This window comes from Pelobates fuscus, chromosome 2, assembly GCF_036172605.1.
Source record: "Pelobates fuscus isolate aPelFus1 chromosome 2, aPelFus1.pri, whole genome shotgun sequence".
Classification (NCBI taxonomy): Eukaryota; Metazoa; Chordata; class Amphibia; order Anura; family Pelobatidae; genus Pelobates; species Pelobates fuscus.
This window is the reverse complement of record NC_086318.1, coordinates 345,934,613-345,960,049: the sequence shown is the minus strand read 5'-3', so window position 1 is coordinate 345,960,049 and position 25,437 is coordinate 345,934,613. Positions and strand designations below refer to the sequence as shown.

The following is a 25,437-nucleotide window of genomic DNA, read 5'->3' as shown; positions in this document are numbered from 1 at the left end:
GGGGGGGGCACACAGCCATCCCTGGTGGTCCGGTGGTGGCAGGCAGTGCTTCCGGTTCGGGAGGCAGGGGAGGGATCTGTGATGCTGATCCCCTGTCCTCCAGCGCGATGCTGTGTGGAGCGTTGCCATGGTAACGCTCGGCAACGCTCCACACAGCATCGCGCGGGAGGACAGGGGATCAGCATCACAGATCCCTCCCCTGCCTCCCGAACCGGAAGCAGAGTAGGCGCCTGCCGTTTCGGGCAGGCAGGTGCCTACTCTGCAGTGATGGCGGACCTGTGGCCGCGTGCCCACAGAAAGGGCCCGGCGTGCCACCTGTGGCACGCGTGCCATAGGTTCGCCATCACTGCTCTAGGATTAACCCTTTTTTTTTTTTTTTTTTTATAAACATAGCAGTTTCAGAGAAACTGTCATATTTATACTGAGGGTTAATCCAGCGTCTAGTGGCTGTCTCATTGACAGCCGCTAGAGGCGCTTGCGTGCTTCTCACTGTGAAAATCAGTGAGAAGATGCCAGCGTCCATAGGAAAGCATTATAAATGCTTTCCTATGCGACCGGCTGAATGCGTGCGCGGCTCCTGCCGCGCATGCGCATTCAGCCGATGACGTCGCGAGGAAGGAGGAAAGCTCCCTGCCCGGCGCTGGAGAAAGGTAAGTGTTTAACCCCTTCCTCTCTCCAGAGCCCAGCGGGAGGGGGTCCCTGAGGGTTGGAGCACCCTCAGGGCACTATAGTGGCAGGAAAAAGAGTGTGTTTTCCTGGCACTAAAGTGGCCCTTTAATGTTTTCTAAGTACATTATACTGTAGGTGTGTCTGAGTATATAATAGAACTCCACAGCAATAATACTCCCAGTGATGTGTATTTAAACTACAATACTGTTTTTAGAAATCACTCTTTGTAAATAAGACATTGATCTTGTACTAAATTACATTTTAATTGCATATATTATTAGCAAGTCACCTACAGTTTCTCAGTACCTCTAAAATTTAAAGTTTCCCTCTTTGTCCATTTGAAATGTTATGGGCAATGCAAAAGTGTGTAGCAGCTTTGATTTTTTTTCTGACAAACGTACTCTCCATTTTTCACCCAATATGCATCCAAACAGATGGGATCTTTTACAAGCTTTTCATGAGGTTTACACTGAAACTGTGTGCAGATGTTATCTTTTTGTGTGGCTTACAACTGTAAGCAACATATTTTAGAATGAAACCTGTTACCAGCTAATCACTTGAAAACAGAGACCGTTGTTCACTAAACCTGGAATTGTTTAAAATTGGAAAGGAAATTGCAAATATTGAGTCAAAATATGAGAATTTTCAAACATTCTAAGGACCAGTGGACTGTTGTGACAATATATTTATATAAAGATCCTTCACATTTCAAAATGGAATTCTCTACTCATTTACTTACTGTTTGTTGTGGCTCTGGTTTAACCCCTTAAGGACACATAACATGTATGACATGTCATGATTCCCTTTTATTCCAGAAGTTTGGTCCTTAAGGGTTTAAATATGAATATTTTTTTTTTTTTATAGTTCTTGGTATTATGGTTGAATATGTGAATCAAAAATACACGAAATTCAATATTAAAGTCTATTTATTGCAATAATTATATCTAATAAGCTATAACAAATGATGGCAGTAACCATGTATTACAATACAAAACATTAACAAACTACAACATATAACTTGCAGCCCTTGGCTGAGGCTAAAGATTCAGCTGATGGCTTACATAAAAAAAAAAGGGCTGAAAATCTATTATCTATTCCCTGTGGGAATTTTTATTGGAGATAACTTCCTTAGAGTGGGCTGGCCTGTGATGTCACTGCCCGAAGCACATGGTATAAGGAAACCATAAATTGGAAATTAATCTTGCTTTATTTATGGCATCATTACACTGTCAGGCTGTATAGAGCAAACAAAGTTAAACAAGTGAGACGTTACATTTTGTCAGAGGTTGTACAGTAACATGATTATAGCATTGTAAAGCACTGCGGAATAAGTCGGCGCTATATAAATGCCAAAAATAATAATCATAGCGTAGTATTTAAGAGCTTAAAATTTCCTATTTTTTTTCCCCATTTACCGCAAGCCTTTGTGTAGTGAATAAAAGCCACAGTTGCAAACTAACATATTTACTGAAACCATGCTAGAACATCTTGTCACTAAATTAATAAAGGGAATTCTGTTTGATAATAAAACATTTTGTTGCTATGTATTTTTCTTTCTGAACTCACAGATCAATTTAGTGATCCATCCCAAAGATTTACGGATTGAAACCAAAAGAGCTAGTGGTGCTGGGGGACAGCATGTAAATACTACTGATAGCGCTGTACGGATTGTACACATACCAACAGGTGGGCATATTTTCTATACAATGTTAAATGAAAAATTGGTTTATTATAATCAACGTCTGTTATGTGTATATACTCTATATCAGGGGTTCCCAACTAATTTTTCCTGTGTAACCGCTGGCGGTTCCCTTATTTACCACTATAATGTCTTAAAGGGACACTATAGTCACCTGAACAACTACAGCTTAATGTATTTGTTCAGGTGAGATATATAGCTCCCTGCAGGCAATCTAATGTAAACACTGTATTTTCAGAGAAAATACAGTATTTACATTGATAGGAATACCTCCAGTGGCCGTCACTCAGACGGCCACTAGAGGCATTTCCTATGATGCAGGGCCCTAAAAAGGCCCTGTACACGTCAGACATGAAAATACATCTGACGTGTGCAGGAGAGAGAAGGCACTGTGTGCGCGCCTTCTCTCTCCAGCCTGTCAGCAGAGGAGGGAGGCGGGCAAAGACTGCGAGCTGAGCTGTCAGTCAGCTCAGCTCGCGGCCGCTCACACCGCGCGCATGCGCGGTAGTGCGCTGAGGACTTCAGAGGGCGGCATGAATGCCGCCCTCTGAAGTCTGAGCGCATGTGCGGCGAAGCCGCGCATGCGCACAAGGGAGCAATGACGCTTCCAAATGGAAGCGTCTGATTGCTCCCTGCTCGCGCCCGCCTATTTCGTCATTTTGACGAAATGGGGGGCGCGGCTTCACGAGGCTCCCGGCGCTGGAACCAGGTGAGTAAACAGGGGCTGCCTGGAGAGTCCCTTTAAAGCATAGAACTTAGTAGGGCTATCCATACAGATATCTTAGCCATAATTTTATATAGTTAGTAAGAGATCCTCTATTTAACATATATAAGTAATTGAGAATACAATCTAAAATAAGGATTGTCTTGGAAGCAATAGATTTTGTCTTTTAGATATTTATTATATAAAAATATAAATATAGACATATAAAATCCATTATAGCAGAGTTTATAAGATGAAATTAAATGCTTGCAAATATCATTAATAGGTTAACATACCCTTCTGAACATGTCATCATGTCAGCCTCTCTGTCATTTTAAGATGGAGCAGCGTCTGTCTCCAAGTCTCTCCTCTGTGTCTTAACATTTAAAAGTACACCTTAGGTGTCGTCATTTTAGGTTACCGTAGTTCATAAATGAAAAAGTAACACTTTTACTTTATTCATTTTAGGACCTCCCTTAATTTGGCTAAAATACAAGGCTGTAACTAAAGGGTGCATACATCATGGAAATTTTCCTGACTTAGTTCAAGATGGCATCTTAAAGTCTGGACATCCTTATCTATTAAGGTTACCACAGTATATTGGGTACTGCAAGAGTCATAGGATAGCCTTGAAGCTTGTTTATGCATTATTGTTATTGTAATTCGTCTGGCACAAAATGGCGCAAACATATTATGCACTGAGGTTATTGCTTAAAGAAACATCTATGAAAAACAATGTTTCATTTCTAACACCTTGTCAGTTTACAATATCTCTTAAAGACAAAGTACACAGTTTAAGAAATAAAACATTTGATTCTAAAACTTGTAATATCTGCATTTGCCCATAACACCCTCTCCATTAAACTGTGGGCATTGTAGCGCATTTCCTCCTTAAGTTAGTAAACCAAAGTTCTCCAACAGTCTTTAGGGTTTTTTGTGCTCCCAGCATCTTTGATTATTGTTGTAACCGTGAAAACATCTGTAGTGTGATCTTTGCCTGTAAAGGTGGTTGATTAAAATGAGCAAAGCTTTTGTCTGGGAAAGAATTGAAAAGAACACCAGGTTCCAGAGTAAGATATTCTTGTATAGATCCGGATCCGAATTGTAATCCAAAGTCTTTAAAGGCCTTTAGAAGTTTACATTCCTTAGATACATTGCTGGAGGTTGTGTTTGTAGAATACCCAGGTATTTGTTGTAGAGTATAGGTTGTAGAGTCCAGCTTTCCAAATATTTGGCTAGAATTGGTTGCAGATATTGAATCAGCATAATCTGTTATAACCGTGGTGATGGTGTTGGCCTTTGTCTTTGTCCTTTTTTATTTTTTATTTTATTTTAATGAAACATGTGTATAGATTGGATACTCTCCGATATTCTTTTACAGAATAAATTAATTGACAGCATTTCCAAGACATTGTCTTAAGTGACATGGATCCCATTATAGTAAATGTTACGTTGATAATCAAAGTGGATTCTCAAGAACGCTCTTTTTGCTGTATTGGAATCTTTGTAACATCTCAGTGATAGACATCTCAATGACATCAGGTGCTGTTGTGCTAAAAATGTTAACAGATAAAATCTGTGGAAAAATCTTTACATTTGTTATACTTTGTTTAATAATGATAGATGAAATAGTAACATAGTTAATCTTTCTAGTGTTTTGTATTCAAGATAAACACCATTGTATATGATTTAGAGATATAAGGATAATTTAAAGCAGCAAAGTATTTACCACCTTTGTTCACAATGATATGTAAAATGACATTCTCTTGAAATGATAAAAAATACTCCTTTATTCAAAATCTCTCAATATATTTAGAATAGTTGCTTATTGGAAATATGACATTGTTCATCTTTCTTTGTCCTGTTAGGTAGAAGACAACTTATTCCCTAAGTTATAATTAGTAAATATAATAACTACAGTTATTAGTGGCTTAAAATACCAGAAACACCCAAAGATTGTCTTAAAAACATTTTTTTTTTTACCAAGATCTGACAGCCATTGTGGAAAGTTACATTCATGAGATTGGATGCTTAACAATGTGAATCTTAATGGTTTAAGTATATTTTTCAGTGGCTGTTGGGTGTGGCTTAAGATGATTTGAATGTTTTATTATTTCTAAAAGTGAGTTAAGAAAGCACTCAGATACAATATTGAAGGTATTTATATTTTAACTCTACCTTTGTATAAGTGATTTTAACACTTTTTTTTATTGTTAATAATATATATATATATATATATATATATATATATATAAATGATATATATCCGAATCTGTTGTAACTATAACTGGTTGAAGTGGGGTATGTTACAATCAGAATAAGAATTAATAATCATATGCATGATATATTGATTAAACAATCAATAGATGTGGCAGGATCATTACCACAAGGTATATGTACCTTTTTTTTTTTTTTTTTTTTTTTTTTTTAATTCTTTCTTTCATTGAGGCATATGGTAAATGGGATACAGAAAAGAATGAAGGGGATGCACGTTTCTTATACAGATTGGGGTCACGCTAACATAATGAAGCCTCTCCCATGAGTGTCTGCCTCCTTTTATATTTTTGTAATGTTCTATATTATGGCCTTTGCGTCACAAGATACAGAATACAAAGTAATTACAAGGTAAAACAAGATAGAATTATCAGCATTGTTTGGAATACATTCTCAAGAAAGATTGCCACATTCTTATAGTATATCAACATGTTAGTACAGGCTAGGTTCCATTATTACGTGAGAATAATTGAAGATTACGTAAACTGTGCTTGTCACGTGTAAAATATAGTAAAGTAGACATGATAAGCAAGATGTAGGCTGAGGGAAATCTGAAATAGTATGTCTAATGTGCTTGCAAATTAAACAGAGAAGCCTGCTCGTGTGGAAATGTAGGATTTCAAGAATATTACATGCAAGAATGAACAGTTGTAACTCAGCTATGTTAGCTTAATTTGACAGGCTAATGGCAACCTCAGGACTCACATGCTTCGCTATGTTTGGGGTACCTGCAGATATGGGAACTCCCAAGGAGAGCAAAACTAACTGATTTACATCTATCTTAAGCTTATGTGTTGAGATGTGTCAGATGCTCCATAGCGTGTGCAAGATCTAGAGATCGCTAAAAGTCAGTGTCCGTTTGCGTGGAGTAGATGTTGCTCAGTATTAGCGGCGCTATTCTCTCAGGGTGTCAGTCCGGGTGTTGTGCTTGTTCACATGTAACGGAGGAGCGGTGTTCTCTCCCATATCCGCCACGCTTCTAAGCTGCAACATCAGGGAGGTCTGATCCGGTGCGTCATGCCATGTGTCAGGCGCCATTGCTGTTTCAGCCTTCTACATGTGGCTAGGTTCAGGTACTTTGCTTGCGGAGTAGGGCGGCAGGTCCCGTGGGTTTGTCACAGGTCGCCTTTCCTCGCCTTGGCGCTTGGTCGCCTCCTTGGATCCGTGAGCGCTGCTGGTCCATTTCTCTCTGGCCCTCAGGTACTCACATGTGGCCTCCGCCATTTTAGCCTTAGGCCTCCGGCCCTCGATGCGGCCTGGTGTATCGCGGCCTCCGAGTGCGGCTGTAGGGTGGGGGGACCGGACCCGCCTGTAGTCTGCTTGCGTCGGGCTCCTTCGGGCAGGATAGTGCCGCGGCGGCCGTCCGCTTCACTCACCGCCAGGCGAGGTCCCACCTGATGCAGCGGGCCCTCTCCTCCGAGGGACTAGAGCTCCAGGAGCAAGCCTCTCCTCAGCTCAGGCAGCCCGGTTACTTGGAGGGTCGCAGGTTTTCATAAACCCGATTTACAGGTTTTATTTGCCTCGTTTTGCGGGAGCTGAGCTGTCCTGCGACCGCTCAGCTCGGCGGTCCGGCCCCGCCCCCGGTATATGTACCTTTAACCATCACAAACAAAATGTAATTTTCTTGGTATTTGAAAAACCGATAAAATATTTGATTACGTGTATTTTAATATATATACATATAGTGGTATGGATGTTGAATTTGTCTTTGACATCTTTTCACCAGTTTGCAATAGGTGACCTAAATTATCAATTTCCCAAATCATCATGTATATCACCTGAACGCGTTAACCCATAATACTTTTACTTTCCATTGCCCTAGCTCTGGCAGACTGAATATGTTTATCATTATAAATAAACTTTGTGATAGTTGAAGTAAAGTTTCTGCCTGTCTCAGTTAAATTTTAACTGTTGAAGTACTTCACTTATATTAATTAGATTATATTAATTATACCACTCTGTAAACTTAAATGAATATCAAGTAGTTTCTGATGTAATAAAAACATTTTACACTTTCTTCTAAAGTTTAAACATTATTCATTATTGCAGTTGTTATTGCAATCATATGATCTTCAACTATCATGATTCAATTATTCATCTGGTTAATTAGCTGTTATGCTCTTATACTTTGTCTAATATATTTGTTTGTAGGCCAGACTGCAGCTGCATATGGCATTTTAGCAATAATCTTCAATTACGTTTCAGATATTCACAAAGTCTATCCACCTTTGTAATTAACACATTATGTGTATTTTATACCATTAATTATAGTATCTGTATTATATTACACATTGTCACTGACACATTTCTGATACAGGAAAAAAAATGGCATGATTGCTTTAGTAATTATCATTTTTCTGTCCATGCACCACATTCCTGGAAGTCCAGAATATAGCAAGAATCCTTTGTCGTTTGATTCTATGGAGCCATTTAACGTTTTGAATGGTATAGTTATACCAAAAGAGCAAGGAATACATCGCTAGATCACATCTGCAACAGAACCATTACAGATTCCTTGTTGTATCAATGTCTCTGTGTTTATGTTTACAGGAGTTCCTTGCTTTGCAGGTATGTACATAATATGTAGAGTTTAAGAGAAGCTGCAAATCGTGCTTTAGTATAAGTGACCCATGAAGTCAGGTTTCCGAAAGTTTTTGCTGGCCTTTTATATTCCATTCTCTTGGTAGGGCATCTGCTCTTAGTAGGCCAGTCTTATTATTTATTAATTGCATCGAGGTTTCTTTCGTTAATGTGTTTCTGCCGAATTCAAATTCATATGCCACCAAATGTCATTGTTGCAGAATATTGTTCCAGGATGGTTTTTCACTCCAGTAGGAAATCTATATTCCTCTTCTTCTGCTCCTTCCTGTTAACCACTTTATCTGAGTTGTAGGTAACAATCTGTGTCTTGTACTGTGAGGTGCTTTGATAGTCAATCAGGTTTTGTCAGTACCATGTTCCATCTTGAGAAACAGCTGGGTGTTGACAGTTATCAGCCTTTATTTCTTTTTCCGGTCATCTTCTGTCTGGAAACATAATAGCAATGTCCAGAATTAGCATAGCACTTCTTTCCAGCATAAGAAGGCTGTTTGCGGTAGTCACCCAATGATAACTATATAGCAAAGTCTTTTCTTACATCACCTTCATAGAGTCATGTTTTTCATGTATAATCGGTTTTTGGAATGATCTCAATAGGTTCTTTGTGAAATACCAGTGTAGGTCACATTAGCAATCATTTCACTGTGAGCTGTGTCTCTCCTTTTGAGATGGTTCTTGGAGGTAGTCCTCACGATCACAGAACTTGTATAGTGTGCAGTCCAATTCAGTTCCGGTGTTTCCTGCTTGTTAACATCCCAATGCAGTTTTAAAACGACAGCTAGGGTTGATGTTATGATAATGCTGCAGATTGTAAGAAGGAGACACCATAACCAATTTTCTAGCATCCTTTTGCTTCCATCTTTGCATTTCTTTCTTACTGTATAAGATAATTCAGGTTCAGTCCGTTTTCTCCAGAGTCTTTCTTATAATGATGATGATTCATTTTTCATACATTCCATGTTAACTGTGAATATATCACGTCTGGCTGTTCATCCTTCTCCTTCACATTTGCAGGTTCAGATGTCAGATCATGATTCAGTCTGTTACGTGGCTATGATTGTGGTGGCATTTCTGTCGTCCTCTATTTGTTTTATCTTGTCATCTTTAACAGCATCCATTGCATCAGTCAGTGGTTCTGTGAACGTCCTGGAAGTATTTAGCCGGTTGTAAAATATCAAAACGTAATGTTCTCTGTTGGCTCTGATTGTTCTCGGAGTCACCCTCACCAGGACAAGCTGGCCAACAGTAGGAAATAGGTGGTGGTGCATGGTGAGGGGGGCTGAAAAAAAAATCCCTAAATTTCTCTAATAGAACCAAAGGTTTTAAGCATTCCCTGGAGCAGAAATATGTTTGTCAGTGAAAAACATGTAACATTTCATATGGTGTCTCACCATTTGTATCATCAGGTATGTTGTGAATGCTCATCTGTACCATAGGAATAAATAGATACCACTGTGTGGGGCAAGCAACTAGTAACTTGGTTAATAATCATTTAACCTCAGCATTTTCCCAGACCACAACCCCACTACTTTGGGGGTGGTTGGCGCACTGAAATCCCAAAGTAACCCAAATGTGGTTGCCCAGTTTTGGGTTTCCTTTGCAGTAACTGCAGGACCACCATCCAAATTAATGGTCCTGGGATTATATATATTAATGCATACTAAGGAAGTGAGACTAGAAAACGTGGTATCAGAGGTTGCACTTCGCACAGGATATATCCAAGTAAACCTGGTACATGCATCAACACATACAAAAACATATTTATAACCATGAGATGTTGGCAAACTTCCAATATATAGTAATTCAAAAAGTGCGTTATATATTATTTCAATAAACAGTACATCAGTAATGTGGCAATAAGCAAATGCTTATGATTACTAAACACATGAATTACAGTATTTCCCATATTGGGACACCAATATTCCTTTTCAGGAGTCAGAAGTACATTACCTCTCTCTATAAGAGCTTGTCCAAGCCATGAAAAAGCTTTTGGGCAAGTCTATCTTTCCTCTATAGCAGGGGTTCTCAACCTTGTCCTCAAGGACCCCCTACCAGTCCAGGGTTTAGGGATTACCTGGGTGTGTCTAAGGTGTTTAGAAAAAGAAAAAAAAAACACCTTAGAGTCCAAGGTGTTTCTTTTCCCTTTTTCTAAACACCTTAGACACACCCAGGTAATCCCCAAATCCTGGACTGGTAGGGGGTCCTGAGGACTGTTGAGAACCCCTGCTCTATAGGAAGAACAACCAACATATTACCTTCAATGTTTATTATGTAATTAACCCCTCTAAACGAGAGGAGTATTTATGTGGATACCAGGTGGATAAGGTCTGGATATCATTGCAAGCTTAAACTCTACATAATGACTAAGAGGGTATGCTTTTGTGATCCAGTGACCACAGACACATTGCATCAAAGTGCCTGTTAACGGCCAACTGTATGAGGAGAGGGACCATGCTTTGTTATAAGCATGTCCATACACGTATTACAATGCCAGGCTTTCAATTTGTTACCACAAAGTAAAATGCAGTTGTGGCTATAAACTCACGACGTAGCGCAAGAAAAACTGTTTGAACACCAAACTGAGATTCGAGATCAGTGAACAGTGGACCAAAATAGATAAATGAAATCTTATCAATTAATATACTTTAAATATATTTTCTTTGAATTACTTTATCCTCTGTATTAACTATGAAATATTAAAGTTAAAACAATAACATTTAAAAGCCAACTTTTAGTGTGCATAGGTATTACAAGGCCATTCATAATGAGAGATAAAGAACAGCTTTTTTTCTTAAAAACCGAATAGTCTGTGAACACATGACCTTGCGCTGAAATTTCACTTGCAGGGGGAAAAAAACAAAACCTTTTCTTCTTTTCTTTAGTAAATTAATTAATTAAACGTAGTTAGAACCTCCCTCAAAGTCCCGATGACTTTGCAAGAAACATCGTCCTTAAATACTGGGTAAGTCTATTAAACAGTGAAATAGCATTTTTACCCTGTACCCTTTTAGCTATAATGTGCAGTATTACAAACTATTCATAAGTGTTGTGCAAACTGTTCATTAAAAGCCAGTGGTCTAGCGAGCTATAGAACATTTATTTATTTATTCTTTATAGCTCTGACCTCAATCGGCAAAGCAATATTGTAATGGTGTCCATTGCAATCTGCTATCTATACTTGCTGCTCTCAAAAATTCTGAATACGTTCAGATTTCTTGGGCAATAATAAATCCCCCAAAAACAACAACTTTGCATTTATGCTAAACTTGCCTGTTGTAAATGTATTCTGTATATTTTTTTGACATAATCCTTGTAATTAAATCTGTTTAACAAAGCTGTTTATATTGTGACTGTTTATATTGTGGTTAAATAAATAAATAAATATTATTTATTTATTTTAACATTGCTTAATCTTTAGAGATACCTGCATATCTAATTAAATATCCTTTATATGTCTTTAAGGCATAAAATATCTGCAAATTAAGATTATATACAAAAATGCATGTTCTGGGTGTTCCCATGATTCATTTTCTATAATTATAATTTAGTTTTTATTTTTATTTTAAGTGTGAAATCTGATTCCTTTTAGGATGAGCACCCCTCTTAGCCCCCCAGTTTCAGCGGCCCCTTTGGAGCTGACCACAGAAAAGTATAGATTGTATAAAATAGATGTGAGGGGGCTTTGGACAGTAAAGTTACCTTAATTATACTTTTTATATAGCAGACATGCAATGGGATTTACTATATCAGAGCATTATCACTTTAATTGACACTGCATTCTTTTTATGCATTATTATTTTTCTTTTTTTCTTAAATTTTAATGTCTGTTTAGAATATTGCAGGCTTTGCAATATCAAATTAATTTTGCATTATTATATTACCATGCTTTTACAACATATTATTATTAAAATTAGCCTCTTTCAGAATTGTAGAATATGTGGTGGAACCGAATCCCCATATATGAGATTTGAAACTGTATTTTTATTTCTACGCTGTGCCCTAATCTGTATTTATATACATAATGACGGCAGCATATAGCTTTTAAAGAAGCAATTATTTCACCCTTCATGTGTGGTTGACTGTGGACTTTTTAAAAACCTACTCTTTATTTTAATTTTTTTATAAATCCTTTTCTGGCTCAGAGAGAACAGGCTGCTGAATGCTCTGATTGCCTGGTCTATATACATTTATTTATAAACAACATTGATATTTAATCTTATTTTATGTTTTATAAAAACCTAGTTTATGAAATTCACTGAGATTACATGTGTCTGATCTGACTAGTCAGTAGTACAATATCATTGTTCTAATTTCCTTACTGCTAGCACTACAGGTACAGTGGGATAGTACCACTGATTTTAAGTAAGCTTTCCCTTTTAAAATTGGTGGACTTTAATCCTTCTGCCATTGCAATAGACTAAAGACTGTACCTGAGTAAGCAAAGTCATTATGTGCAGGAATTGTGCACTTTAAATAGTCGAATACTTATGCTATTCTAGTGAATTGGGCTGGCTGCTTAACACGTAATTTAGTATCTTTTGGTTACATTTAAAGCTAACCTTTCATATAAATAAGCCTTTAATAATTTCAGTTTAAATGTTATCAGAGTTCCTGTATTGTTACAATTTTATTTTGCCCTGATTTTATTTTACATATATATTATTTTAATCATTTTATAAATATTTATTTTTGCAGAGCATTTAGGGAAGCAAAGGATGTATAACCACCGGTTGCATTTTTTTCTAGGAGGGTAGTATAATTTCAACTCTGTTTAGGAACAAATATGAGCTAGTTAGCATATATTATATAAAATATATGCTGCATTGTACTGCACTTGAATGTATTTAAAAGCCATGTCATACTCTTTATGGCTGTATGTAATAATGTTGTTCATAATTTGGAATATAAAACAACAACTTCTCAATTCCTTGGAATGTTTACATGTCTCTGTATCTCCGCAACCTTGGCTGTAAACTCCAGACTCCAATAATAGTTATACTGTTATAATTCCTGATTTTTTTTAATGAACAGCTAGCGTAACTGACAATATGGAAATTATCACTGTTTTATAAAACTTTTCATATATAGTGGACATTAGAATCCAGAAGGCAGTAATGCAACAATTAAAAATCCTGTCTGTCTGTTGCATGAATGTTTTTATTAAGCCATAATGCAATTTTCTTTGCATTCTTGGACTTGGATTTCAAATTTCATCGCTCTGTCTGATCACTTTTCTTTTGACAACATTTTGCATTAATCTTTTTCCTGCGCATGCATACTAAGCAGCTACAAAGAGAACATATCCCTCTGCCTGCAATCCACTGTCCTGGAACTAATGGGCCATGCTGTGCTGGTGTATTAGGCATATCAGGGAGTTTACCAAATATGTATATTTGTTCTCTTATGATATTAATTAAGATCCACAATTTCAGCATTGTATGCTAATTACGATGTACCTGGCACCTGAACTCAAAGTGCCTTGTTCACATTAAAATCATCTCTCCATGATGAAGATCTCTCTCTGAGTCTGGGCTACAAATAGCTCATTAGATTCTTGATATTTCAAGACTTGTGCCATGACAAAGTATTGTGTCTTCTCTTACGTATAAGAAGTTACCTAGGTATTTGTTGTTTTTTATTTAAAGCTTCCAAGTACAAGTCCCTTCGTGGTCGCCAATTGTAACCGCTGGCGGTTCCCTTATTTACCACTATAATGTCTTAAAGCATAGAACTTAGTAGGGCTAACCATACAGATATCTTAGCCATCATTTTATATAGTTAGTAAGAGATCCTCTATTTAACATATATAAATAATTGAGAATACAATATAAAATAAGGATTGTCTTGGAAGCAATAGATTTTGTCTTTTAGATATTTATTATATAAAAATATAAATATAGACATATAAAATCCATTATAGCAGAGTTTATAAGATGAAATTAAATGCTTGCAAATATCATTAATAGGTTAACATACCCTTCTGATCATGTCAGCCTCTCTGTCATTTTAAGATGGAGCAGCGTCTGTCTCCAAGTCTCTCCTCTGTGTCTTAACATTTAAAAGTACACTTATTTATACCTTAGGTGTCGTCATTTTAGGTTACCGTAGTTCATAAATGAAAAAGTAACATTTCTTTTACTTTATTCATTTTAGGACCTCCCTTAATTTGGCAAACATACAAGGCCGTAACTAAAGGGTGCATACGTCATGGAAATTTTCCTGACTTAGTTCAAGATGGCATCTTAAAGTCTGGACATCCTTATCTATTAAGGTTACCACAGTATATTGGGTACTGCAAGAGTCATAGGATAGCCTTGAAGCTTGTTTATGCATTATTGTTATTGTAATTTGTCTGGCACAAAATGGCGCAAACATATTATGCACTGAGGTTATTGCTTAAAGAAACATCTATGAAAAACTGTTTTATTTCTAACACCTTGTCAGTTTGCAATATCTCTTAAAGACAAAGTACACAGTTAAGAAATACAACATTTCATTCTAAAACTTGTAATATTTGCATTTGCCCATAACACCTGTGGAACCCTTAGACATAGTATATCAACATCGTGGAACCCCTTAAAAAAAAAAAAAAAAAAAAACCTAGTTAATAAGTGGCTTTTTTTTAATTATCATTTTCAAATATTTTTCTCATAAACGGTTTAATCTAATGATACTCCTGAAGCTTTAGCTTAAAAAAAGGCAATGTCTTTATCTTTGTACTCTGCGTGGTTTTGCTCAAAATGACGACGTAATTTAGCAAGTGCTAACAAACTGTTTGGCAATATTTTCTTGCAGGCTAAGCATTGTGCTTGAGGTATTTCTTTATTTCTGGCACTTGTGAATCCAAATGTTAAGTAGCTGTTGCCTTTTTTTTTTTTGAGAAAATGATTACGTAGCATTGTGTGCTTTTTTTTTTTTTGGGGCTTGTCTCTGCTATTTGAGGAAATAGTAGATTCAACTATTTGGTCTTGTTTTCTTGGTTTCTTGTTGTATCATCTTTCTCAGTTTCAAAAATTTCAAACAGTTAGAAGTAGTAATAATTTTTCTCTTGATAGTTCCTTATTTTAACCAGTTGTCCAAATTCATGGTTGTTGGAACCAAACACTTCTCTAATCTGAAAAAAATACAGATCTCACTACCTGACTGCAATGGATGCTGTTGTTGTGTGTTGTTGTTTTTTTTAATAATGCTCTTCGAACTTAATGTAAGAAGGATTTTTAATCTTACTTGGAGCAAAAAGATTAGAACACTTTTAACTCCTTAAGGACCAAACTTCTGGAATAAAAGGGAATCATGACATGTCACACATGTCATGTGTCCTTAAGGGGTTAAACAGGTCTCACTACCTGACTGCAAAGGATGCTGTATTTTCTTTCTTTTTTTTCAAAGCTCTTAGAAAGAAATGAACATAAGTAGGATTTTTGCTCAATCTTGGAATAAAGTGAAAACTTTACTACAGATTTCACCATGTTATGGTAACCGCTCTAGGAATGAAAATGTTTTGGTATATCACAGATTTCTACTGATAGTACACACAAAAAAAAAATCTCACTATCCGAAAATAGGTAAATGTAATATGGCTATATTGCTTTTACTACAGCATAACGGAACTTGCATCAAGACATTTCAGCTGTGATCCCATATAAATCTTCTAAGGCTTATCCTAATGTACCAGCACATTACCTTTTACATTGGCTGCTAAAATAGTAGCCTACAAAGGTTGACATCCTGCCTCACTGTAATATTATGGAGCATTAACGGTAGCACGTCAATAGCTTGGTAGTGGTATCTGTAATAAACCTACAGTCTGTCATCAAACACCCTCCTACCCACACTTTGGCTGTCTTGAGAGTGACAGCCTACTTGAGCAGTTCTACAACCTGGCTTCAAACAAAACCACCTTTGTCATCAGATTGTAACCAGAGCTGTAGTAAGCCCCTCCTTCCTAATCAGTAACCGCTAAAGACCACAGGAAGGAACAAAGAAAATAAGCTCTTGACTTGTGTTTCAGTGCAGCACATCTTTATCTTGAAAACCTTGCACTGCCTGCCACTATATAGTAGCAATACAAAGTGGTCCCACAAAAATGTATCCACGTAATATAAGTCAATATATATAAAATTTAGTTTATTTAAATGTTACATTTATCTTGCCAAGTTTAGCTACATGATTAGTCACACGATTTCAACAAATGTACCTGTTTCTTTTTAGCTACTACACGTTGTTGTTGTTTTTTTTCCCTAAGAGAGCCAAGGAATAATAAACGAACTGTATCTGCACACTAGAATGTACTTTCCCATGATGTTTGTTTCATTTCTTGTTAATGATGGTGCCGCTATGTAAAGTATCCTCATTTTAATTTCCAGGCGTGGTATCGGAGTGTCAGCAGGAGAGATCTCAGCTGAAAAACAAAGAGAAGGCAATGCAGGTTCTTCGTGCAAAACTATACAGCATGAAACTTGAAGAAGAAACTACAAAACGGTACAATGCAAGAAAGGTCCAGGTAAGCCCACTTATAGTCATTATACCTTTGTAAAAAAGACTGGTGTTTCTATGCATGTTTGAATTGTGTGTCTTCCCTTACATCGGAACATCTTAATCCATGGCCAATATCACAATCTGGATCCTAAAGACTCTTCATCAGCAGTTTACAGCCCTGCCAGAGTTAAATTAAAGGAACACTACAGTCACCAAAACATTAGCTTGATTAAGCAGTTTTGGTGTATAAATCATGCCCCTGCAGTCTTGCTGTTCAACTTTCTGCCATTTTGTAGTTAAATTACTTTTGTTTCTGTTTATGCCGCCCTAGCCACACATCCCCTGTTGTGACTCACACAGCCGGCATGAAAACAAAATGGTTTCATTTTCAATCAGATGTAACTCACTTTAATTTTATCGCCTGCTCTGTAAGTGTGCCTATTGACACTCGTGCACAAATAAAAAGGCATCCTGGTATAAATGGTGCAACTCTAACTGCTGCAATTCACATGGCAATTTGCTTTATTTATCAGACCAAATTACATTTGCTTATCAGTGGACATTTAGCAACCTTCCCCATGTAGCCAGATAGGATAGTCTCATGTAATTACACTTGAATGTTGCAATTTGAATGCTAACTCTGAGCCTAGTAAATTACACTTTAAACTGATTAAATAGCACAACCCACTGTTTTCAGTGACTAGGTAAAAATGCTCTGTGTCAATGTACGTTCCTTTTGTCCTATTGTTTAGCCTCTCACAAGGAAATAATGTATCTCATCTACATAGCAATAAAAAAAATTTAAAAAATAAAAATCCTCAAAACAAAAGACTGGGAATAGCTATTTTTTATGTCTTAAAGGTTTTTTTGGTATTTTTTTCCCCTTTCCAGTTTGTTTAATGATTCATTTAAAGAACTGTTCCCTTAAAGCGGCATTGTCATGGCCGAATCCCGTTTTTTGTTTTGTTTTTTTAACCGCCCTCCCGGCTCCACTACATCTAACTGACCCCTAAGCACCCCCAAATGCCCTAAGCCCCCCATATTACCTATTTTTTTATTTTCTGCCCCGACCTATATTCAGGGCGCCGCCATCTTTGTGTGGGTAGATAAGGTCCCTGTGGGACACGTCATCTGCCCACACTAGATAGCACTGAGATTCCCGCACATGCCCAGTGAAACACTTGGACATGCGAACGGGAATTTCATCTATTCATTCATTGGTCAGAAAGACGAATGAATAGAAAAATCAGACGAACAAACTAACACTGAATATCAGTGTTCGTTTGTTCGTTCAGTTTATTACAAGGAGGGAGCTACCGGCACGCAGCTCCCTCCTTGTAATATGTAAAGGATAGAAGTGGCAGGGAGCTGTGCTCCCCGTCACTTCATAAGCCCCCCATGTCCCCCCTCACTCTATAGGGGTCAGTATGACCCCCATAATAGCATAAGGGAGATTAAAATATCCCGAATGCCCCTACTCGCCCCTACTCGCTATAAAAAAAAAACTAATATCCGGCCCCCACCCCTGTGCAATGGGTAGGGGCAGGGCCGGCCTTAGGGGTGTGCGAGCTGTGCGGCCGCACAGGGTGCCATGGCAACAGGGGCGCCGGGCGGCCGACACAGCTCGCACTCAGTCACTCACAGGCCGGCCCGAGTCATGTGCAGAGCAAGTCAAGTGCATTGTGCTGTGCACTTGACTTGCAAATTATGAAGAGAGCAGCGACCGGGAGAGAGAGGAGGTCAGGAGCACGGAGGAAGAGCATGCTCCGCCTCCACAGTAATTCGCGGAAGGATCCGCACAGTGAGTGTGAGGGAGGAGGTCAGTGCTGGTATCAAGGTCGGCAGACTGGGACACTGTCAGGAGGGTCCAGGGAGCAGCAAGATTTAATGTGAGTCTGCTTATTCTTGTTGTAACTATTGTTTTTCTTTTCTTAAATAGATTGTTGTTTTTGTGTGTGGGGGGTTTGCAGAACGGGAGCAGAGGTTTTCTGGCTGAGATTTTGGGGAAGGGGTTTTGTAGAAGGGGAGGGGTTTTGGTTTAGGGAGGAGCAGAGGTTTTATAGAAGGGGTTAGGGTTTTGGTGTAGGGAAGGGGTTTTGTGGAAGAGGGGGCAGGCATTTCTGGTGAAGTGGCAGGGGAAAGGATTTTGTGGATGGGGGCATGGGTTTTGTTGAAGGGGAGCAGGGGGTTTATAGAGGGAACAGGGGCTTAGTTTTATGGGGCAGGGGTTTAGTATAAGGGGGGCAGGAGTTTAGTATAAGGGGGGCAGGAGTTTAGTATAAGGGGGCAGGGCTTTAGTATAAGGGGGCAGGGCTTTAGTATAAGGGGGCAGGGGTTTAGTATAAGGGGGCAGGGGTTTAGTATAAGGGGGCAGGGCTTTAGTATAAGGGGGGCAGGGGTTTAGTATAAGGGGGGCAGGGGTTTAGTATAAGGGGGGCAGGGGTTTAGTATAAGGGGAGCAGGGGTTTAGTATAAGGGGAGCAGGGGTTTAGTATAAGGGGAGCAGGGGTTTAGTATAAGGGGGACAGGGGTTTAGTATAAGGGGGACAGGGGTTTAGTATAAGGGGGACAGGGGTTTAGTAGAAGGGGGACAGGGGTTTAGTAGAAGGGGGACAGGGGTTTAGTAGAAGGGGGACAGGGGTTTAGTAGAAGGGGGACAGGGGTTTAGTAGAAGGGGGACAGGGGTTTAGTAGAAGGGGGACAGGGGTTTAGTAGAAGGGGGACAGGGGTTTAGTAGAAGGGGGACAGGGGTTTAGTAGAAGGGGGACAGGGGTTTATGTAGAATGAGTAAAAGGCTTTTGTAGAGGGTGGCAGTGGTTTTGGTGGAGGGGGAAGGTTTTTAGTGATATTATGTGTACATTGCTGTATAGTTGATATATATAATGATAGCATGTGTTTTGTTAAAGGGGGAGAAAAAACTTTGTAGAAGGTTGGGCAGGGGTTGTATTAAAGGGAGAGCAGGGTTTTTGTAGACGGGCAGGTGTTTTGTAAAAAGGAGGGCAGGGTTTTTGTAGAAAGGGAGGTGGGGGTTTTGTGGAAGGGTTTTGTAGTAGGCGGAACAGGGTTATTGTAGAAGGGGCAGGGGTTTTGCTGAAGGGGGGGCGCCATATGTTGGGCTCGCACAGGGCGTCTGATCACCTAAGGCCGGCCCTGGGTAGGGGCCCTAAATAACAATAAGGGGGGCCTATTGTCCTTCACCCCCCTCCCCCCCCCCCTTGTCCCCCACCTCTGCGTGGTGAGTGGGGGCCATAAAGATAATGAGGGGGAGGACCTACACCTGCACAGTGGGTGGGGCCCATAAATTACAATGGGGGGGACCTACTGTCCTCCCCACCCCTTCGCGGTGTGTGGGGGCCATAAATTACAATGGGGGGGACCTACTGTCCTCCCTGACCTGTGGGAGGGGGCCATAAAGATAATGGGGGGGGACCTACTGTCCTCCCGGCCCCCACCCCTGGATGGGTCGGGGCAATAAATTATAATGGGGGGGCGACCTACTGTCCTGCTCCCACCCCTGTGCGGTGGGTGGGGGCCATAAATTACAAATGGGTGGACCTACTGTTCTCCCCCGCCCCCCTCACCCTAAAAAATAGTGAGGGGAGAAAAAAATAACTAACCTGAAAAGAAAAATTACCATTTGACGACTTTTTTTATTTCTAAAATCTTCATTTTTCAGCCCCAAAAAGGCCAAATAAAAAAAACATCATACCCCTCGAACTTAAAATAAAATAAAAAACCGGAGAGCAAAAAAAAAAACCTGATGAAAAAGAGAACCTGAGCGCAAAAAAAAATAAGCCATCTTCACCCATGAAGGGCTCCCCGCAGATTGAGCTCTGCAGGGCGAAGGCTTATAAAGCCTTGCCCCGCCCTGCAATTAGGCTAAGAACACTCTGATTGGTTGGTTTAAGCCAATCAGAGTGCTTTGTGTCATTTTACACAGCGTGGGAAAGTTCTTTGTAATTTTCCCACGCTGTGTAAAATGACACAGAGCACTGTGATTGGATGGATTTCAAGCGACTCAGAGTGCTCTTTGTCATTTTACACAGCGTGGGAAAGTTATTTGGAATTTTCCCACGCTGTGTAAGTTGATACATAACACTGATTGGTGGGCTTGGAATCTAACCAATCAGAGTGCTCTTTGTCATTTTACACAGCGTGAGAAAATCCCAAAGAACTTTCCCACGCTGTGTAAAAATGACACAAGGCACTCTGATTGGCTTAAACCAGCCAATCAGTGTCCTTAGCCTAATTGCGTGGAGCCCTCCATGGGTGAAGATGGATTTTTTTTGTGCTCGGGTTTTTTATTTTATTTTAAGTTCGGGTATGATGTATTTTTTTTAAATTTTTTTTGGCCTTTTTTGGGGCTGAAAAATGAAGATTTTAGAAAAAAAGAAGACGTCAAACGGTAAATTTAATTTTTCTTTTCAGGTTAGTTATTTTATTCCCCCCCCTCACTGTTTTTTAGGGTGAGTGGGGGTAGGTAGGGGGTAACTTTTTTTTGGGGTGGGTGACTAGGGGCTTGGGGACCCCTAGCCACCTTTGATGGGGGGGGGGAGGGATTTGTCTTAGGGCCAGTAGAACAGTAGGTGGCCCTGTCTCATTAGCTTTATGGCCCCCCACCCACCGCTCAAGGGTAGGGGCGGAAGGGGAGGGAAGTAGGTGTGTGTATCCCCATTGTAATTTATGGCCTCCACCCACCACGCAGGGGTGGCGGCCGGGTGGAGGACAGTAGGTCCCCTACCCGTCGCACAGGGGTGGGGGCAATAGGTTTTTTTTTTTGTTTGTTTTGTTTTTACAGTGAGCAACCACATGCTGCTTACTAAACGCCCCTACTCGCGGTATAGCGAGTAGGGGCAGATCATTTACTAATACTAAGTAATCTATACTTGGTATTAGTAAATGTGGTCTTTCAGCCTTTTGGAAGATAACTCCCTAATATCGTGGGAATTAGGGAGTTGTCTACTAAGCGGCTGCAAGATGCAGCCGCGGCACAAATTGAATCGGAGTTTCATTCATTCGAATGAAATTCCGATATGAACAAAGTGCCGAATTGAGTTCTAAAGCAAACGAACATACTGTTCTCATTCAGTTAGAACGCAATTCGGCAGTTTCGCCTAAAATGACAGGAAGCATCGCGGGAACACTGAGGAAAGGTAAGAATTATGGGAAAATTGCTCTGACCAGCGGAAATGAAGCACACTTTGCTCCTCTGCTGGTCAAAGCTGGTCAAGCGGAGGAAACCTCCATAAGGCAAAGAGTCCCTACTTTGTCTTATGATTTTAAAGAAAACAGGAAGAAAAGAAGAACATATCCTGAGAGAGGGGGAGAAGAGGAAGAGATTGAGGACAGGTAAGTTCGGCATGACAGTGCCGCTTAAAAAAAAAAAAAAAAAAGCTTTTTGAAAAGTAAAGCCGTACATAGTATTTCTAAATGTTTGTTGGAAAGCATACCACACATTTCATTTCATGTTGGTATAAGAATGCCTATTTAACATTTAACAGCCATTTGCACATGTCCATAAGACCTTTAAGTACACATTACGTTCAGAAGACAAAGGATCAAAACTATTTAACATAATGACCCTTTAATACATTTTTGAAAGGAAATTGTTTTTTTTTTTTTTTTTTTTTTAAGCGAAGTATATGTAAAAATATGAGGACATGATCATATTTATTTATTGATGGTTCCGGATGTAACCAAATCAAGCAAGTTGACCTCTTTTTACAACAAGAGTGACTTAAACGAGTGCCCTCTGCATCTTGTAGTTGCAAGGCAAGTCCATAAGTTCTAACACAAGGCTCCCTTCTAATCACATGCAACTCTGGATTGGGTAGAACCTAGACACGTGGTCTATTTACTGTTCCTTCCTTTATTAATATGGGCCTTAACGGTTGTTCATTCCCCTGGTTCTATATAATGTTTATTAAAAATATATAAAAATGTTACACTTAATACAGCATTGTCAGTTGAGGAATTTAACACTATTCTCGTAAACATAATATACACAAAAATAAAAACACACAGCTTCTTATTAAATAAACCACTACACTGCACTAAGTATTAGAGCGAAAATACAGCCAAATACTTTTTTTTTCTGGTTAGACCTAATTTGACATTTTAGGGACATTACCAGCCAATAACTGGTAGCTTTTTTAAAGCTTTTCATTGCTTGTAGGATCCTAGTTTAAATTTTCCTTTAGAAGTTATTTGAACTATTGGAGGTTATTAAAGGTAATTAAATGCACTATATTGATCCAATTCAACAGGCCCTTTAGGAATTCAATTTGTAGAAAAGATGCTATCTTAACTCTGGCTAGGAGCACAGACGTTTTGCTTATAATTGCTCCTTTTTACGAATCCAGCGATGAGAAATGTTTGTTTTGCACAGCCTTTAACATTATTGGTTTTTGTCTTACACTGGGATTCCAACTGTAATTTCTGATACTAGAGCTGGGTGTGACAGTCTAACACCTGGCAAAGGAGCACTATTAAAATAAACAATTTAATGCACATAACCCGAAATAAAAAAATGCATATTGGTTTGCAATTACTGCAGATCTATTTGTAGGTAATCCAAGCCCTCCCCTTCTTCCCCAGCACAACTTTCTATGGCTGTCCAATTATAGGCTTCTCGATGACCTGTGTAACAGCTCAGTTAATGATTGAAGAAAATACATTAAAAACTTGTTCTTTATCTTGGGGTGAACAAACTGAAATGTATATATTTCGATTACTTTGTCATGATGAAGATTTTTAGATATTGTGTCTCTTAATGGCAAGCGGGAAGGATCCCTACGTATCCTAGCAGAAAGTGTTAATCGATTGTTATCAATAATTAACATTTGCTTGTTACTTTTGGCTAAACCGATCCCACTGAGGTAATATTTTTGCCAACTTTATGTAAATATGAAAGATGAAATAATTCAGCTCTAAAGTGCATTTACAACAGTTTTAACTTGTGATTGTGTTGCAAAGGTTCTACTCTAAAAATCTGTTTTTGTTTTTTTTCCTTTGCTTTTCTCATAGATTGGCACCAGGGGCAGATCTGAAAAAATTAGAACCTATAACTTCCCTCAAGACCGTGTTACAGACCATCGAATTGGCAAATCTTTGCATGACATAGAAGGGTTTCTCTTTGGTGAAGAACATTTAGATGAGATGATCCAATCTCTCAGCGAGTTTTCAGATTATGAATCTCTTCTGGAAATTATTTCAGAACCTTCTACAGAACTTATGTGAATAAATGCATGGACTATATTATTAAATTACCACTTCTTTGTAATTGAATTTGACTGTTCTTTCCCAAACAAAAAGGCACGGTCATGGCAAACTTGCCTCACAGTAAGAGAAATGAGTATTGTGGGAAAATATTTTTGCCCACAGAAAATGGAGCAGACTTAAGCTCCTCCTTGGGTCAAAGCTGGTCAAGCATAGAAAAAAAAAACACAACACAAAATCATCACAAACCCATGTCACATCTGGTCTTTTCCTGCAGGAGAAATCAGATATTTCTAAATAAGAAAGCACAGCCAATACAGGACTATGCTTATTGGCTCAAATCGCACAGTAACGAAAGAGTGTGGCCCTTCTTAGCTTTGTAGAGCTAATAGGAAAAGAACAAAAGAAGGCTGTATTGTTTTAAGAGTTTAAAGTGTTCTTTGAAAGTTTTTTTTATTTTTTATTTTTTTTATAAAAAAAAAAATCTGAACTAGAACTTGCTCATTTTTAATCTTTCAAACTGGGCTAGAAAGAGTGCGCCTGCCTTTAGCTCCCTTGCATGTGTGCCTGTGCTAGCTGTTCTCTAACCCTGGTTAGGATGTCTCAATAATCAGTATGAATTGAAAGCTGCACTCACATCTTGCCAAGAAGCATCTCAATGAGTCAGTCTGCCAGTACTGGATAAAATGGAGGCCTTGCAACAGATAAACACAAGATCTGCATCTTTTACAAGCTTTTTTTTTACCCATGTCCTCCATGCAAACACGAAGGGGGAAAAAAACAAAACACATGCATATTTTCATTTGAGGTTTGTTTTTTCTAAAGAAGTTTTAGTAACCTTGATTGAAAATGTCAACTCAATCTATTGTGTGCTGGGAGAGAGCCCTGCAAAGAAATACACTAACGAATAACATGTAACTTGAAAGGCAGAACTCAAGATTGTTTTGTCACCCAGAACAGTGGAATAAAGTAGTCCATACTTGGCACAAGGATCTCTGTTTTGGAGATCAACAAAACACAGTAATTAATCTACAGTAGAATCATAACCCTTGTGGTACCCTAGTATGGATTATACTTATTTAATGGTCTTAGATTAACAGTACAGCTGTATGCATCACTGAAAGTAATTTGTATTACAGTAGCACACATCAAGGTGACAAAATAACTGCTAAATTGCAATGTGCATGTAAAAAGTGTTCTATCATAAACTGTGAAAGACATTGCCGCAAACATGGCTGTACAATAAGGCTCAAAATATAACATAGTGTGCCCCGTGGTCTCTGCTTAGGCAAGTAGGGTATTTGTAATGATATACATTTATAGGGTGTACTATCAAACCGCTACAATACCCCAAAATGAAACCTAAGCAGTCTGTAGTAAAGATATGGAATTACCTAAAAATAACTTAAACGAGTGTAAAGTCAGAGTCCACCCTCCTTTTTTTTGGCAATTCCATAAGTTTTACTAATAGAGGCTAATCAAACAAATCTACAATACATATAAAATAGACTTGTATATGTTGCTACCAAAACTAGTCGATTGAATGGAAAGTAAACTAAATTAACATGGTGAACAGGCATAGATACATGATACAATTACCACTCCATTGATCATCAGCTGAGATAAGAGGGTGTGTATATTGGGGAGAGGGAGAGAGGGAATGTGTTATTCACAAGGCTTTTAACAGGTTAGCCATTCCTTCTGCTGGATACCCCCCTCAGTCAATCCCTTAGGATCGAACAGAACTAGAGTGGCTCCTGGGGAGGAGTTTATCAACAACCTAACTGGTTTTGCCTGG

General features: G+C 38.7%; 1 protein-coding gene across 2 annotated transcripts in view; it reads left to right on the top strand.

Annotated features, from left to right (window-relative positions):
• MTRF1L (mitochondrial translation release factor 1 like) overlaps positions 1-23,703 on the top strand; it is a 36,597-nt gene extending 12,894 nt beyond the window's left edge. For both annotated transcript variants that reach the window (XM_063441342.1, XM_063441343.1), the window contains exons 5-7: positions 2,238-2,355; positions 16,310-16,446; positions 23,448-23,703. In XM_063441342.1, the coding sequence (XP_063297412.1) occupies positions 2,238-2,355; positions 16,310-16,446; positions 23,448-23,660 (468 nt within the window). In that variant the 3' untranslated portion in view covers positions 23,661-23,703. The remainder of the gene's footprint in view (positions 1-2,237; positions 2,356-16,309; positions 16,447-23,447) is intronic.
• Positions 23,704-25,437: the final 1,734 nt, after the last annotated feature.